The 15,367-nt window shown below is 55.1% G+C and overlaps 1 protein-coding gene and 1 non-coding gene across 3 annotated transcripts in view; both read right to left on the bottom strand.

The window, feature by feature from the left end:
* Window positions 1-14,974, bottom strand: part of ASS1 (argininosuccinate synthase 1) — a 57,737-nt gene extending 42,763 nt beyond the window's left edge. The window contains exons 1-5 of one of the 2 annotated variants that reach the window (XM_033193981.1): window positions 14,685-14,974; window positions 9,390-9,451; window positions 7,414-7,523; window positions 5,398-5,466; window positions 316-504 (exon numbers count right to left, since the gene is read on the bottom strand). In XM_033193981.1, the coding sequence (XP_033049872.1) occupies window positions 316-504; window positions 5,398-5,466; window positions 7,414-7,523; window positions 9,390-9,451; window positions 14,685-14,737 (483 nt within the window). In that variant the 5' untranslated portion in view covers window positions 14,738-14,974. The remainder of the gene's footprint in view (window positions 1-315; window positions 505-5,397; window positions 5,467-7,413; window positions 7,524-9,389; window positions 9,452-14,684) is intronic. The other variant, XM_033193991.1, reaches the window with a different exon arrangement.
* On the bottom strand, window positions 9,760-9,859 carry LOC117074031. The gene has a single exon (XR_004433505.1). It is a non-coding gene; the product is annotated as a small nucleolar RNA U13 (small nucleolar RNA).
* Window positions 14,975-15,367: the final 393 nt, after the last annotated feature.

Raw genomic sequence — 15,367 nt, 5'->3', positions numbered from 1 at the left:
GACTCACGCAGTGACCTTGGTCAGTGCAACCTTGGACAATGTCCCCAGACCTCAGCAGCAAGTCTGCCAAGTGGGATGACATTGCTCCCACAGCAAAGGGTGGAGGTGAGGACTCAAAATGGGCATTCAGGTGCCACAGTGCACGGATCACAGGGGCGAGCGGTTACCCATCTCACTGGGGTCTAAACAAAGCCATGCAGCCGCCTTGCACCAAGTCTGCCCCTGAGGCACACCAGGAAACCGCTCGAGAGGTGCTCATCTCCTTCCCACACCCCTCCGCATCTCCCTCTGCCCGGCCCTTCCCAGGTGCCTCACCTTTCCCGTGGCACCATGGGACACATACTTGGCCCCCTCCCGCTGGGCAATTTCCACTTGTTTGCGGGCGATGCAAGGCCTGGCGAGAGAGGTGCCCAGGAGGTAGCGGTCCTCATACAGTGCGCTGGACTGGATGGCCGGCCAGATGAACTCCTCTACAAACTCCCTGCTGACATCCTCAATGAACACCTACAGGAAGAGAAGCCCGGAAGGAAGAAGTCAGCAAGGACGGGGCCAACTGGCATCCAGAGCCCCAGGGGCCTCAGCTAGCTGAGAACTACAAGGGGCTACCCAGGCTGTGCCTGGTACTTCTCCTTCTGCATCTGCAGTAGACATCATTCATCAACCCCAGCACACTGTACTGTTACTGTCCCTCCTGCACTCATGGCAGACATTGCTAATCAATAGCTTGTTTCAGCACACTGTACTGTTACTGTCCCTCCTGCACTCATGGCAGACATTGCTAATCAATAGCTTGTTTTTTTTTTTTGAGTTGAAGTCTCACTCTGTTGCCCAGGTTGGAGTGTGCAGTGGCTCAGTCTCGGCTCATTGCAACCTCTGTCTCCCAGGTTCAAGCAACTCCCCTGCCTCAGCCTCCTGAGTAGCTGGGATTACAGGCATGTGCCACTATGCCCTGCTAATTTTTGTATTTTTGGTAGAGATGGGGTTTCACCATGTTGGCCAGGTTGCTCTCGAACCCCTGACCTCAGGTGATCCACCTGCCTCAGCCTCTCAAAGTGCTGGGATTACAGGCGTGAGCCACCGCGGCTGGCCTGCTCATCAATCCTGATGCACTATTCTGTGAAACTGGATGTGGCTTCTAAATCCGCCCCAACAAGATGAGACTTAGTTGTCACCTAAGATCTCACAGCAGTAGTTCCCAACCAGAGATGGTTTTGTCCCTATGGGAAGTGGGAGTAGGGGAGGCATCTGGAAATATCTGGATATATTTTTGGTTGCCACAACTGCCAGGTCAGGGTTGGGGGTAATTCTGGTAGCTAGTGGGTAAAGGCTAGGGATGCTGCTAAAATCCTCCCGTGCACAGGACGGTCAGCCACATGGAAACAGTGCCAAGACTGAGAAACCTCGATCTGGAGGAATGGTTCTTGAAATGTAGACCCCCAGGCGTTCCCAGTGACTTTTCAGGTAGATGCTGAGTGAAATTTTTTTTTTTTTTTTTTTGAGACAGGGTCTTTCTCTGTCACCCAGACTGGAGTGTAGTGATGTGATCCTAGCTCACTGTAGCCTCAACCTCCTGGGTTCAAGCAATCCTCCCACCTCAGCCTGGGACTACAGGCATATGTTACCATGCCCGGCTAAATATTTTATTTTTTGTGGAGATGGGGTCTCACTATGTTGCCCAGTTTTCTTCATAGACTTCAATAAAACAAGGGATCACATAGCAAGGAGGCCCTGGGAGGCTAAAAGAGAAAAACAAAGAAACAAGCCAACAATAACAGGTTAATGCAGAAAACCACTACAAGAGTCCATCTGTTTTCTGTTAAGCCAGACATTAAAGAGATTTGCAAAAATGGAAGCCAATAAGATTCTTACTAAAATTTTTTGTTTGAGAAAATAGTTATTTTTCATAAGCATAATGTTACTTATGTTAACATGTACTGTTTATTTAAAAAATTTCAGCTTTTATTTCTAATATGATAAATATCAACAGATATTATCCACAAAAGTTCTCTAAGGCCTTCAATAATTTTTTTTTTTTTGAAATGGACTCTCACTCTGTCATCCAGACTGGAGTGCAGAGGTGCAATCTTGGCTCATTGCAACCTCTGCCTTCCAGGTTCCTGCTGCCTCAGCCTCCCAAGTGGCTGGGACTACAGGCATGTGGGGTTTCCCTACTAAAGAAACCAGGCTGGTTGGCCAGGCTGATCTCGAACTCCTGACCTCAAGAGATCTGCCCACTTCAGCCTCCCAAAGTGCTAGGATTACAAGTGTGAGCCACTGCACCCAGCCAAGCCCTTCAATAATTTTTAAGAGCCGAGAAATTCTTAGTACTGCTTTTGCAACTTCCTGTGTCTATAATTATTTTGAAAAAATCCTTTTAAAAAAATGAAATAAAAGGCAAAGAAAAGAAAGCAATTGGGACTAAGGATATATAAAAAACATTAGGATAAGTGTGTTTTGTTTGTTTGTTTGGTTGGTTGGTTTTTTTTTTTTTTTTTGAGACGGAGTTTCGCTGTTGTTGCCCAGGCTGGAGTGCAATGGTGTGATCTCGGCTCACTGCAACCTCCGCCTCCCGGGTTCAAGTGATTCTCCTGCCTCAGCTTCCCGAGTAGCTGGGATTACGGCACCCACCATCACGCCCAGCTAACTTTTGTATTTTTAGTAGAGACGGGGTTTCACCATGTTGGCTAGGCTGGGCTTGAACTCCTGACCTCAGGTGATCCACCCGCCTCGGCCTCTCAAAGTGCTGGGATTACAGGCATGAGCCACTGCTCCTGGCCCATCCTAATGTTATATGCAAGAAAATAAATATGGAAAAACTCCATGTAAATTAGAGTGTAGAGGGTTCCCAAGACCCAAAGGTTTGAGAACTGCTCATTTAGAGTAAAGGACAAAAGCTGAAGCTGTGCACAAAGCCCTGCTTCTGCGCTGCTGAAAGTGCACTTGAATCTTCAACACTCAGGGCTCTTTCTCCCCATCCTGGGCTACTGCTCAGACAACCCCTCTTCTCTCCAGCACTTGGGAGACACAGAACCAAGGAGGGACATTCTAGTTCCAGTCCTGTGGCCAGTAGGTGACTTGGAACTGGGGCATCCACTCCCTCATTTTAACATGCTAATTTTAACATGTCCATTTTAACATGCTAATTACCCTGGCAACCCTGCAGAAGCACCCCACAGAGGGGATCAGTTCTGACCCGGCAGGTGGGCTGGTGGTCTTGCACATCATCCCTGTTATGTCCCCTGCTCACTCCCCCAAATGAAGGGGCACGAGTGGCAAGGGCTTCTCCATGCGGAGTGAGCACATGTGAGCAGGGGTCCTGATGACCCTGTTCACCATGTATGCCCCGTATGGGACAGGGGTCTGCCTGCCATATGCCTGGATTCACAATCAATGCACCAGACTCAATGAGTTTTCTGATTCCGTTGAATGAATGGAAGAATGGGTAGACAGAGAGATAAAAGAGGGAAGGATATGTAGGGGGATGATGGACAGATGGATGGATGATGGACGACAGTTGGATGGATGGATGAATGGATGGATGGAAAAATGGTGGATGGATGAAGGATGGAGGGATGGATGGATGGGGGATGGATAGACGAATGGCTGTCTGGATGAATAGATGGATAGAAAATGGAGGGATTGGGCCGGGCGCGGTGGCTCAAGCCTGTAATCCCAGTACTTTGGGAGGCCGAGACGGGTGGATCACGAGGTCAGGAGATCCAGACCATCCTGGCGAACATGGTGAAACCCCATCTCTACTAAAAAATACAAAAAACTAGCCGGGTGAGGTGGCGGGCGCCTGTAGTCCCAGCTACTCGGGAGGCTGAGGCAGGAGAATGACGTGAACCTGGGAGGCGGAGCTTGCAGTGAGCTGAGATCCGGCCACTACACTCCAGCCTGGGCGACAGAGCGAGACTCCGTCTCAAAAAAAAATTAAAAAAAAAAAAAAAAGAAAGTGGAGGGATTAATGACAGATGGATATGTGGATGGATGGATGGATAGTGGAATGGATGGATGGATGATGGATGGATGACTGGGTAGATGATGGATGGATGAATGGATGATGCATGGAAGGATGATGAATGGTGGATGGATGGATGGATGATGGATGAATAAATGGATGATGGATGGATAGATGGATGATGGATGAATGGATGATGGGTGAATGGATGGGTGGATGGATGGATGATGGATGAATGGATGGATGATGGATGAATGGATGGATGATGGATGGATGGATGATGGATGGATGGATGATGGGTGGATGGATGAATGGATGGATGGATGATGGATGAATGGATGGATGATGGATGGATAGATGGATGATGGATGGATGGATGGGTGGATGGATGATGTGTGAATGGATGGATGGACTATGGATGAATGGATGGAGATGGATGGATAGATGGATGGATGATGGGTGAATGGATGGACGGATGATGAATGGATGATGGGTGATGGGTGGATGGGTAATGGATGGATGAATGATGGATGATGGATGGGTGGATGGGTGATGGATGGATAGGTGGATGGATGATGGATGAATGGATGGATAGATGGGTGGATGATGGATGAATGGATGGATGATGGATGGATGGATGGATGGATGGATGATGGATGGGTGGATGGATGGATGATGGATGAATGGATGGATGGATGGATGGAAAGATGGATGGATGGATGATGGGTGAATGGATGGACGGGTGATGGATGGATGATGGATGACTGGGTAGATGGATGGATGGGTAATGGATGGATGAACGATGTACGATGAATAATGGATGAATGAATGGATGATGAATGATGGATGGATGGATGGATGATGGATGGATGGGTGGATGATGGATGATGGATGAATGGATGGATGGATGGATGGACAGATGGATGGATGGATGATGGGTGAATGGATGGACGGGTGATGGACAGATGATGGATGACTGGGTAGATGGATGGATGGGTAATGGATGGATGAATGATGTATGATGAATAATGGATGAATGAATGGATGATGAATGGGTAGATGGATGATGGATGGATGGATGGATGATGGATGGATAGCTAATGGAGGGATGAATGATGGATGGATATGTGGATGAGTGGATAAACAGAGATAAAAGAGGGTGAGTGGGTGCATAGATGGACAGAGAGATAAAAGAGAAGGGTAGGTAGGTGGGTGGGGAAGAGACACTCCACCTGCATGGGAAGGTGAGTGGGTGGAAGAGGGCCTGGGGGAGGCAGAAAAACAAGAGTATTCACACACCTGAGAGCAGATCTCATACTCTTAGAAGCAAGAAGACACATTGGAAGGGATGGGATCCCTGGAGCAGAACCATCCACCACTGTTCCTCCACATCACTGCCCCACTCCCAGCCCAAACCCCTGCCTCCCACCTGGTACCTTTTTGGCCCCAAGCTTCAGTGCCTTCTTCCTGGCTTCCTCGAAGTCTTCCTTCTGGCCAATGTTGGCCTGAGGAGCAGAAGCAGAGAGGTCCTATCAGCGCCTGTGGGGAGCCCTGGGTTCGCACCGTCCACATACAGCAGCCCCCCATCCCCTGCTACAGAGACAGCTTCCATTCCATGGCCAAGTCACAGTAAGAAGGAAAAAGGACAAAGTCCAAGGCTTGGAGAGGTGAGATTCTTCCAGGAGGTGAGATAGGGAGCTGGATTGCAACGTGGTGCTGGCCGGCGGCTTCCGTGGGTTGGAGCACTGGCTGACCCTGGCCCCGGCCACACAGGCTGCAGTCATTGCTGGAAGGTCTAGGGTTCTCCTGAAACTTATCTGTCTTTTCCAGAAAACTCTTTCTCGGCCAGTGCAAAGATTAGCTTGTCAGGGCCTTCCTAGCCTCCAGTTCTCCTCCCCAGTCAAAGACTGGGCCATCCTAAGGCAGCTGAAGAGGCGGGAGGCAGAGAAGCCTGTGCTCAGGAACTTCCAGCCCTGTCCCTGCGGCTGGTGCCCTGACCTCGGGGTCCGACGGCCCCTGTCTAGACACTGCCATGCTTCCTGCTGCCTGGACTCTGGCCTGCTGCCCAGATCCTGGCCTCAGCCCTCACGCCCTTTATTCTGCTCACCAGACACTGGAATGTTGCCAAAGCCCAGCTGCAGGTGCTTCTCTGAATCACATTCAGCTTTTAAATCCCCCAGGTGGTATCCCAGGGCTCTATACGGCCAGCTCCTGCTCGGATTGCCCCGCTGTGCTGCCTACAGTGAGATGGATACACCCTGGGCTCTTTGCAGCCCCTCAAAGCTGTGCTCTCACCCACCAGGTGACTGTGAGCGAAGTATTTCTTCCCCTGGGCCTCACTTTCCCCAACCTGAATGACAAGGGCATTGGGTGCGGTTAGACACGCCGATATGCCAGCAAACAAGTCACTTTTGGCAAGAGCTCAGTTTTGTCTGTCCAGAGACCCAGCCTCACTTCCTCTGGAAACAGAACCTTCTTTCCTGGGTGGACCACATTCCACAGGGATGGAGAGAAACAAATCCTGCCCATTGTAGGAGCAGGCTCATGGCCCAAACCTCGCACCCCATGATGCAGTCGTAGTGACTAATGCACAGTGGGTTCCCATGGGCCCTACTGGGAGTAAGCCCTCCTTTTTGGGAAAGGTGGGCTATGAGGGTGACCATGAACCTTGCCTGCCCTGTGGAGAGGCCAAGAATGAAGCCAAGTAGAGTTGGAGACGGATCTTAGAAGCACCTGGATCCAGCCCTGCCTGAAGCCATCCTACCCCTGGACTTCTCCGTTATGTGAGCCAAGAATTGTCTTTTCCCTTTCCTTTTCGCATAAGTTGGTTTGAGTTGAGTTTCTAAAATTTACACGCAACAGTCCTGAATGGCACAGTCACACAGATAAGAACTCAGAGCTGTGGCCAGGTTCAGTCGGACAGGAGCTGGTTTGAGAGGAATGACTCCTTTGGGCCCTGGATAGGGAAGTGGCATCACACATAAGCCATTACCCGTGACCGATTTCCCATCCCAGAACCAGGGGACCCCCAGCGTCCTTCCAGCTCGGGTTTCCACAATCTTTGTGGAATTACTGCAGGCTGACAGCGTCCTCTGGAGATGGGAAGACTGTGTGCCTTCCCAGGGCTGGCAGCAGGTCCCAGCCCACCGTCTCTCTGCAAGCAGGCTGACCAGCAGCACTGCCAAGGTCACTGCTGTGCCCTCCCTGCGCCCCCATCACCTGGCTCTGGAAGGCATCTCAAGGATGGCCGATTTGCATATAGAGAAAGTGAGGCAGTACAACGAGAAGCTATTTTCCTAGTTCCAGTTCAAGACAGGCTTAGAGAGAAGAGGCCAGGCTTGGGTGAGTGACGGTGAGCAGACAGGCTGACAACCCGGACAGAGGCTGGCAGGGGGCAGACAGAACAGGCTGCGGGACACGCAGGAAGACAGACACCCAGGTTGCTCCCTCACCAGATAGGCAATGACGTCGTAGCCTTGTTCCTTCAGCCACACGAGGATGCACGAGGTGTCCAGGCCGCCACTGTAGGCCAGAACCACGGAGCCTTTGCTGGACATAGTGTCTGGTGGGAGTCGAGGAAGAACCTGAGTGACCCTGAGACAACCAGTGCCCCCCGCCAGCCCCTGCAGATGGCCCCACCCCAGCCTTGGCCCTGGACAGCCTTGTCTCCCGGGCAAGCTGCCACTGGAGGTCGGGAACAGGATGTTCACCTTCAGCGCCTGCCACCCCTGGGGACCCTGACCTTGCACAGTCTGCACACACCCCCACGGACCACGCTGGGGCCTGGGAATGCTGACTGCCGTCCTAGGCTGGCCGGGGAGAGGCATCTCTTGGACCTGATCCCCCAGCAGGGAGGTAAGGCGGCTGAAGCTGAGCAGTTTGGCCCAAGGCCAGGATGTGAAGAATGCACGCAGACAGATGTGGGAGGGGCCTTGGCTCTGAGCCTCTGGCAGCTGACACATCCCCCATCAGAACTGCTCCTTGCCAAGCACTGGCAGGGCCCTGGGAGCCTCAGCTGGATCTCCCTGTGCCCCTGAGCCTCCAGTACAACCCCATGAAGTAGCAGTCGTCATCCCTACTGGGGAGGCAGACAGCAGGGCTCAGAGAGGTCAGTGGTAGGCTCAGGGTCACAGAGGGCACACGAATCCGTGCTTCCCCAGTGTGCAGTGACGCCACCCACCTGCAGGTGGAGCAGGATGCTGTGGGGCAGGTGCCCAGCCCCAGTCCCTCTCCTACCTGGAACCCCATGGAACCTTCACTGGTTGGAATTTTAGACATGGTGTCTCTCCAAATGTGAGCACCTCTGAATTCAACTCTGCCAATGCCCAGTTTGCAGCGACTCAGAGACCAACTCCCCCAGTGTGCAGGCAGAGAAACTGAGGCCCAGGGAGGGAAGGCGATAGATAGGCAGAGGCCTAAAACCTCTGCAACCAGCGACCCTTCCCAGGAGGGGGACAGATGGAGCCCTCTGCAGCCAGGCCCTAAGTGCTTGCGGTCTCCCATCCTGCTCCACCCTCCGCCACAATGAAGCGTCCTGAAGGCACCACGGCCTCCTGTCTCCTAGGTCTTTGCAGCCATGCTTCTTCCCCGAGGGCTCTCCCTGAATCCTGGGCTGCCCTTGGGCTCACTCTGCCTCCCCCACATGCCTCCTGTGGTCCTGGGCTTGGGTGCCTTTACTGTGTCCAATGTGCTGAATAGGAAACCAGGGTTAGCGAGACGAGGTCACGTGCCCTAGGTCATCCGATCAACAAGCAGCAGGGGCAGATGTGGGCCCAGGCCTCCTGGTTCCAGCCTCTGTGGACACCTGGCCCTAGCATCCCACGTTTCCTGAATGTACAGGGCATGTTTGCTGTGCATGGGAATGTTTCCAGCTGAGTCTGACCAACGTCACAAGGTCAGAGTCACCCAGGGTCTTTATTAGACACTACTGGGGAAGTGGAGCCCCGAAGGCTCACCCGGCCATCAACATTGCAGTGATGCAGGCATCGCTATCCTGAGCACTGTCCATGTGCCTGGAAGCTCAGGGAGAGGAAGTGGCTCTCCCAAGCCTCCCGGCCTGTGCCGCAGTGCGCAGCCGTGTAGCCAGGTGGACTTCGGAGCCCCGTCACATGAGTATTCAGTCGCGTCTTGTTGCGCGGTCCCACCCGCCAGTCAGCCGGGGCTCACACGCCTGTGCTGCCCTTTGGACTTAGAAGGGGAAGCACCTCACGAGCCACGCAGCTAGGGGAGAGGAGGTGGTTCTGGTCGGTGCCCACAACGTCCCTACTGGGCATCCAACCCCCTGTCCCCGAGTTGCCGGTGACTCAGCAGGCCCTGACCCTGGAGCCAGCAGGTGGTATCCATGGCAACTGCAGCCAGGCAATTGGCCACGCAGGCTGGAGGGAAGGAGGGAGAAAGGGAGGCAGGGAGGGCTTAAGGTGGGCAGTACCTGGGATTGAAGGCGTGAGTTCCTGGTGTCTGGAATCTGTCTTCACCGTGCAGTGAACCACTCTGCAAAAGCAAAGCTACTCAGCTGCCTGCAAGCAGCCCGGGCCATCCCAGAGGGCGTAAACCTTACCTCCCAGCCACCCAATCTCCTGTGAGCAGCCTCACTGAGCGGGGGAAGCCCAGGAGCCCCAGAGCCACCTGTCCTGCCCCCTGCCCCCTCCCCAGAAGGCATTCAGGAAATGCGTGCAAGCTTACCCCTGTTTGTGTGTGATGGCGTGGGTGGTGTGGTTGGGTTGGGGGAAATTCTGTTGTATGTTTTAAAACAGCTCTCTTGAGGTCTACTTGACAGATCATAAATTGCATTTTTTTAATATCAGATGGGTAATGAGCCAACACCATAACAAAGTTTGAGGGTGGCACCTCGAAAACACACGAGAATACCCAATCAGCACATTCATGAGCTACAAAAATTATCGCATAGTTTTTGGTGTCCAATTTAGCAAGTTTCAGCCTGCGGATGCGCCTGTGACACCAACTCCACAATCAAGGGAATGGACATGTCCGTCTTAGGCCGACCCCTTCCATTTGGGGTTCTTTTCATTTTAGAGGCAGGACAACTGAGGCTTGGGCTAAGGAACTTTGCCCTGCGTCTTGTTTGAGTCAGGACTCAAACTCACATCGGCTCAGCTCCTTAACCCACTGCTCGCAGGTACGAGACCACCACCCCTCTCGGGCAGACTCAAGGAAGGGAAGTCCTGGGCAAGTGTGATCTGATGATGCTGGCCCAAGATTCACCCAGTTCTGAGAGTCACCCCTGCTCCTGCCCCCTCCCAGAGGCACCTGGAGCCAAGAGGGTAGGCACAGGGAGGGGCAGCCCTGCAGAAACACCTGCATCGCCTCAGTGACCCGCCATGCCTCCTGCCTATCAGAGCTCTATCCTCCTTCCTTTTTTTTTTTTTTTTTTTTTCAGACAGGGTCTCATTCTGTCACCTAGACTGGAGTGCAGTGATGCAATCTCAGCTCACCACAGCCTCGACCTCCTGGGCTCAAGGGATCCTTCCACCCCAGCTCAGTGCCACTAGCCCCAAGTAGCTGGGACTACAGGCACATGCCACCACACCTGCCTCATTTTTGTATTTTTTGTAGAGATCAGGTTTCACCACCTTGCCCAGGCTAGTCTTGAACTCCTGGACTCAAACGATCTGCCTGCCTCAGCCTCTCAAAGTGCTGGGATTCCAGGCATGGGCCACCACATCTGGCCATCATGCTGTAATCTAACTGCCCTCTCCCCAACTACGAGCTCCATGGAAACAGGGACCATCTCCCAGATGCCTGTGGCAGGCACTTAGAACAATGCTGCTAGTTCCACTCTCTGGAGGTCAGCTCCTCACTGCAAAAAGAGGGCTGGGGCGCCCCGAAGCTGCGGAGTCCTATACACGCTCTCATGGCCGAGCACGGTGGCTCACGCCTGTAATCCAAGCACTTTGGACGGCCGAGGTGGGTGGATCACTTGAGGTCAGGAGTTCCAGACCAGCCTGGCCAACATGGCAAAACCCCATTTCTACTAAAAATACAAAAATTAGCTGAGTGTGGTGGCATGCACCTATAGTCCCAGCTACTCGGGAGGCTGAGGTATAAGAATCACTTGAACCCGGGAGGTAAAGGTTGCAGTGAGCCAAGATCGTGCCACCACACTCCAGCCTGGGTGACAGAGTGAAATTCTGTCTTAAATAAACAAAATGAAACCAGTGAGCCCCTCCTGCCTGCCAGGCTGTATCTGGGCAGGTATGGGCTGTAGCGAGGCCCTCAGCCTCTGGGGCTGGGCATTGTGAAGCAATGCATGGACTTGGCGTGTGTACCTGAGACTGTGTGTGTGTGTGTGTACCTGAGACTGTGTGTGTGTGTGTGTGTGTGTGTACTCACCCAAGGGTGTGTACCTGAGAGTACACAATGTGTGTGCTTGCATGCGTGTTTGTAATGTGTTTGGGCTTGCACATGTGTGCCTGTGTGCATGCACATGTGTGTGGGTGTTGGGGCCTGTGTATGCATGCAGAGAAATGAGCTGGGCAGATGGGCTTGGGAAAATGATGTAATCAGACAGCAGCATTGCTCCTGCCCTCCCAGCAGCGGGTGGGGCACCCTCCTCCCTCAGCCTCAGCAGGTCCCTAAGCTGCATTTGCAGCCCAAGGCAAAAACTAACTGAAGCTTGATGTCAGGGAGGAAGTGACAGGGAGAGAAGGAATGGCAGCTGCAATTCAGTGAGTGCTCACTCCAGGCATAGCACACAGGTCAAGGCCACCAGACATGGGTTTGAGTGGCTCCAGCTCTCTAGCATAACTGCTCAGCTGCAAAATGGGGGTTCGAACAGCCTGCTCCCCACAGGGCGACTGTAAGGATTTGGTGAGATGCTGGGGGAAGGAGCCCAGAGCTGGGCACCAAGCATGTGTCCACTAAGCTCTGTGCACCACTGTCATGGCTGACCTCAGCCAAGTTCCTGGCTTACTAAGCCTCAATTTCCCCATCTGTACAACCTAACAGCCCTCTGGGTTCTGACCCTCCCGGACATTGAGCTTTCTTCCTGGGAGCTGCGCCTGGCAGGCAGATCCTGGCTGAGTTCAGCCTCCCTTAGTCCCAGCTCCACCCCCACCACATCCCCCAGAAAGGGCCACAGCAGGTTTTTCCAGCTCCTTGGCAAATGCCCACTGCCCTCCAGCCCTCCTTCACCAGAAGAGACACCTGGGAGGAGGGAAGGTGGCCTTGCATCAAGGTACCAGAGCTACCTGGCTTTCATTGGGATGGCGTTCTCTGTGGCCCCAGCCACAGCCATCTGTTCAGCTTCCAGCAAGCAGGCCAGCCTGGGCGCCCGCTTGACACTAAGGAAAACTCGTGCTGCTTGAAAACGTCAGAGCTGGAATGACAACAAGAGCAGCTACTATGTTCAGAGTCACAGGTGCATCATCTTAAGGTGGAGACTACCATTGCCACCTATTTACAGAGGCAGAGGCAGAGGCTAAGCGGCTCGCCAAAGTCACAGGCTAGTGGCTTCAAACCCAGCCTGACTACAGGCCACTTGCTCTTCCCTGCACTCGTCCCTTCTCTCCCTGGCTCCTAGGAGACCTCGGATCTTCTCCCCTTTGCTCTACACACCTTCCAGAAAACCAGTCCCCCAGTGCATCATAGTCAACCTGCCCACTATTCGTCCGGAGAGCCTGTGTGCTACAGCTCAGGCCTACTGCCCCGTGGCAGGTTCCCCTGCAACCCCTCTCTGACATTCTAACTCAGCTGAGCTCGGTTTGTCTTTGGTGATGGAGGAAGGGCACATTCTTCACTCACTCAACTCATATCAAAGTGCCTGGGGGTGCCTGGTCTCCCCCAATTCTGGGGAGGGAGCCACGCCCTGGAAGATCAACTTTGCCCAAAGCTACATCAGAAAACAGAGCCTTAGACTCTGAATTCCAGCGAAGTTACCTCTTTCTACATGGGTGCCCGGTGCCCACAGGCAAACCACTGACTTCAGGGGCTGTGTACTCAGTGCTCAAATGAGGCATCTGGTTGACCTGGCTGGCCTTCCAGCACCCACAGGCCAAAGATGAGATGGGCCCGGGTTGGGAGGGGGAAGTGCGTGTGCAGCAGGCAGTTCTGGACCTGGCTCCACCCCAAAGCTCCTGGGGCCCTGGGCCTGCTTCCCAAGCAAGGAGACTGCTGAGAGTGGGACCTCCCCTTCCCTCTTACCATGTGCCTGCCCTTGCCCAGGCGCTCAGCAGGCAGGAGTCACTATTCATTCACTTGATCCACCCACACAGAGCAGAACCAGAATTACTCCTCAGCATGGTGCACAGATGGCCCCTCCAGGACAGGGCCCGGCCCCCATCCCCAAGCTCCCTGCCCCAGGCCCTGGGCCAAAGGGGTCTGGGAGGGAGAGGGAGTTTGGAAAGGAGACTCCTCCAGTTCCTGCTCCTAGCCAAGCTTCCCAGTCTGTGTGGCTGCTACTCCCTCCTTCTCATCAGAACCTAACCCCAGGCACAGTTATTGTGCAATTGGACCCAGGCCCAGCGCCCAACAGTCTATACAGAGCCCTTAGCAGCCTCACACTATCTGCCTATGTTTCCTGAGCCCTCAGCCCCAGCCAGCTCTAACAGACTGAAGTTTGGGGGCCAGGCGCCTTGGGTGGCTCAAGCCTGTAATCCCAGCAATTTAGGAGGCCAGAGGGAGGAGGATCGCTTGAGCCCTGGAGCTCGAGGCCAGCCTGGGCGACATGATGAGTCCACATCTCTGATAAATTTTTAGAAAGAAAAGAAAATGAAAGGGAAGCTTGGGAATCTGGAGTCTGAGCCAAGGCCTCACCAGCTCTCCCCATCACCGGGTGTGTGCTTGCTGGGAGCCGGAGGATCAAAGCCCAGGTCCCCTAGGTCTTGATCTGCCCCTGGGGAGAGAACAGGTCTGTTCCTGCCGTGAGACCTGCAGCCTGACCCGGCTGCTTGGGAGTGGACTCTCCACTTCTCAGAGAATCCTGAGGCCAGGCCAGCCCTCCTCAGGAACAGCCCTGGCAGACTGGGAGAGGAGTTTCCTCTCTTTCACAATGACCCTGCCTCCCTGGAGGGCGCAGTCGCAGAGGGGCCAAAGGCAACAGCAGCCCGGATAGAGGATATTCCTGGTACCGCCCCTCCCACAGAGCCCAGTCCAGGCCAGCAGGAAACCCGCCGCGAGGCCCCGAGACTGCCAGCCCCACCGGGGAGAGACGGGTGCCGCCCCCTGCAGGGAAGGGAGCCAGGGCCACCATACCCATCTGTCCAGGGTAAACTGAGGCTGCGGGGAAAGCGATACGTCCAAGCCCCAGAGGGGCTGGAATCCTGGTGTTACGCAGAGAAATAGAGGTGGAGACAGACGGCGAGTCGGAGAGAGGGAGAGAGAATCGGGAGCCCTCCACACGCTCCGGACTCCCCAGGTCTCCATGTGGGGGCTTCACGACACAGAGGAAGCCGGATCCGCGAAGGAGTCCTGAAGGAACCCGGCTGCGCAGGGAACAAATAACCAGACCCGCTCCTCGGACCCGGGGACTCACGTCCCCCCGCGTCCTGCAGGCTCCAGGAACCTGGGATCCGACGCCAGGCGTCTGAGCATCGGGAGCCTCTTCCCTCCAGCCTGGGTCCCAGTCCCCGGCGAGTGGCGATAGGGGGTCCGCCCTCTGCCTCCGCGGGCCCGGGAACACGCGTCTCCTCCGCCTCCTCGGCTGCGCCCGGAAAGGGGGCGCCCTAGGCTAGGGAGTGGGCAGCGAGAGGGGCCGAGGGCTCCTTACCGGGCTCGGGCAGCGGTGGCAGACGGCAGAGCAGGGCCGGCAGGGGTGCTCATACCAGGTTATAAGCACAGGGCCCGGGGGGCAGGGCCGGAGACCAGGGACACGTGGGGGGAACGCGCGCCACAGACCCCGCCCCCAGGCCCGGCCCCCGCCTGGAGCCGCTCAGGGTTTACGGCCACCTGCAGATGGGCGGGTTCCGCCTCCCCCGGCCTCGTCCCCACCTCCACCCGCCTCCCACCAGGTCCCCGCCCGGGCCCGGCGCCGGCTTACCCTCCCAGGGGCGCGCCGGCGGGGCTGCAGGCGGCTCGCGGCTCCTGGCCCTGGCCCGCGGGCTGGCGGCGCCAAGGAGGGCGGCAGTGGCTGCGACCCATGTAACTTAGGGGCGGGGGGTGGCCGCAGCCGTCCTTCGAGAGACTTGCCTCTTGGCCCTGGGGAAGCGTTCAAACCCTTCGAGGTGGAAGCGGGGATAAAAGTTCCACTGGCGCAGAGAGTTCCGTGCTCACTTCTATCGGGCGGGTGCCGGCAGCCCGGGCCTTCTGCAGCTCCCAGAGCCCCTCTCCCCACCGTAGCCCCCGGGAGCTGAGTAAGGATGAGAAACCCTAAGGAGAGCCAGCGCTGGAAGGCCCGGCTTTCATCCCTCAGGCCAGGGCTGGTTGCTGGCTGTCTTCTCAGAGTCTGGCACC

The sequence above is a fragment of the Trachypithecus francoisi genome, unplaced genomic scaffold (assembly GCF_009764315.1).
Source record: "Trachypithecus francoisi isolate TF-2019V2 unplaced genomic scaffold, Tfra_2.0 Contig01585, whole genome shotgun sequence".
NCBI lineage: Eukaryota > Metazoa > Chordata > Mammalia > Primates > Cercopithecidae > Trachypithecus > Trachypithecus francoisi.
This window is presented reverse-complemented; position numbering and strand designations above follow the sequence as displayed.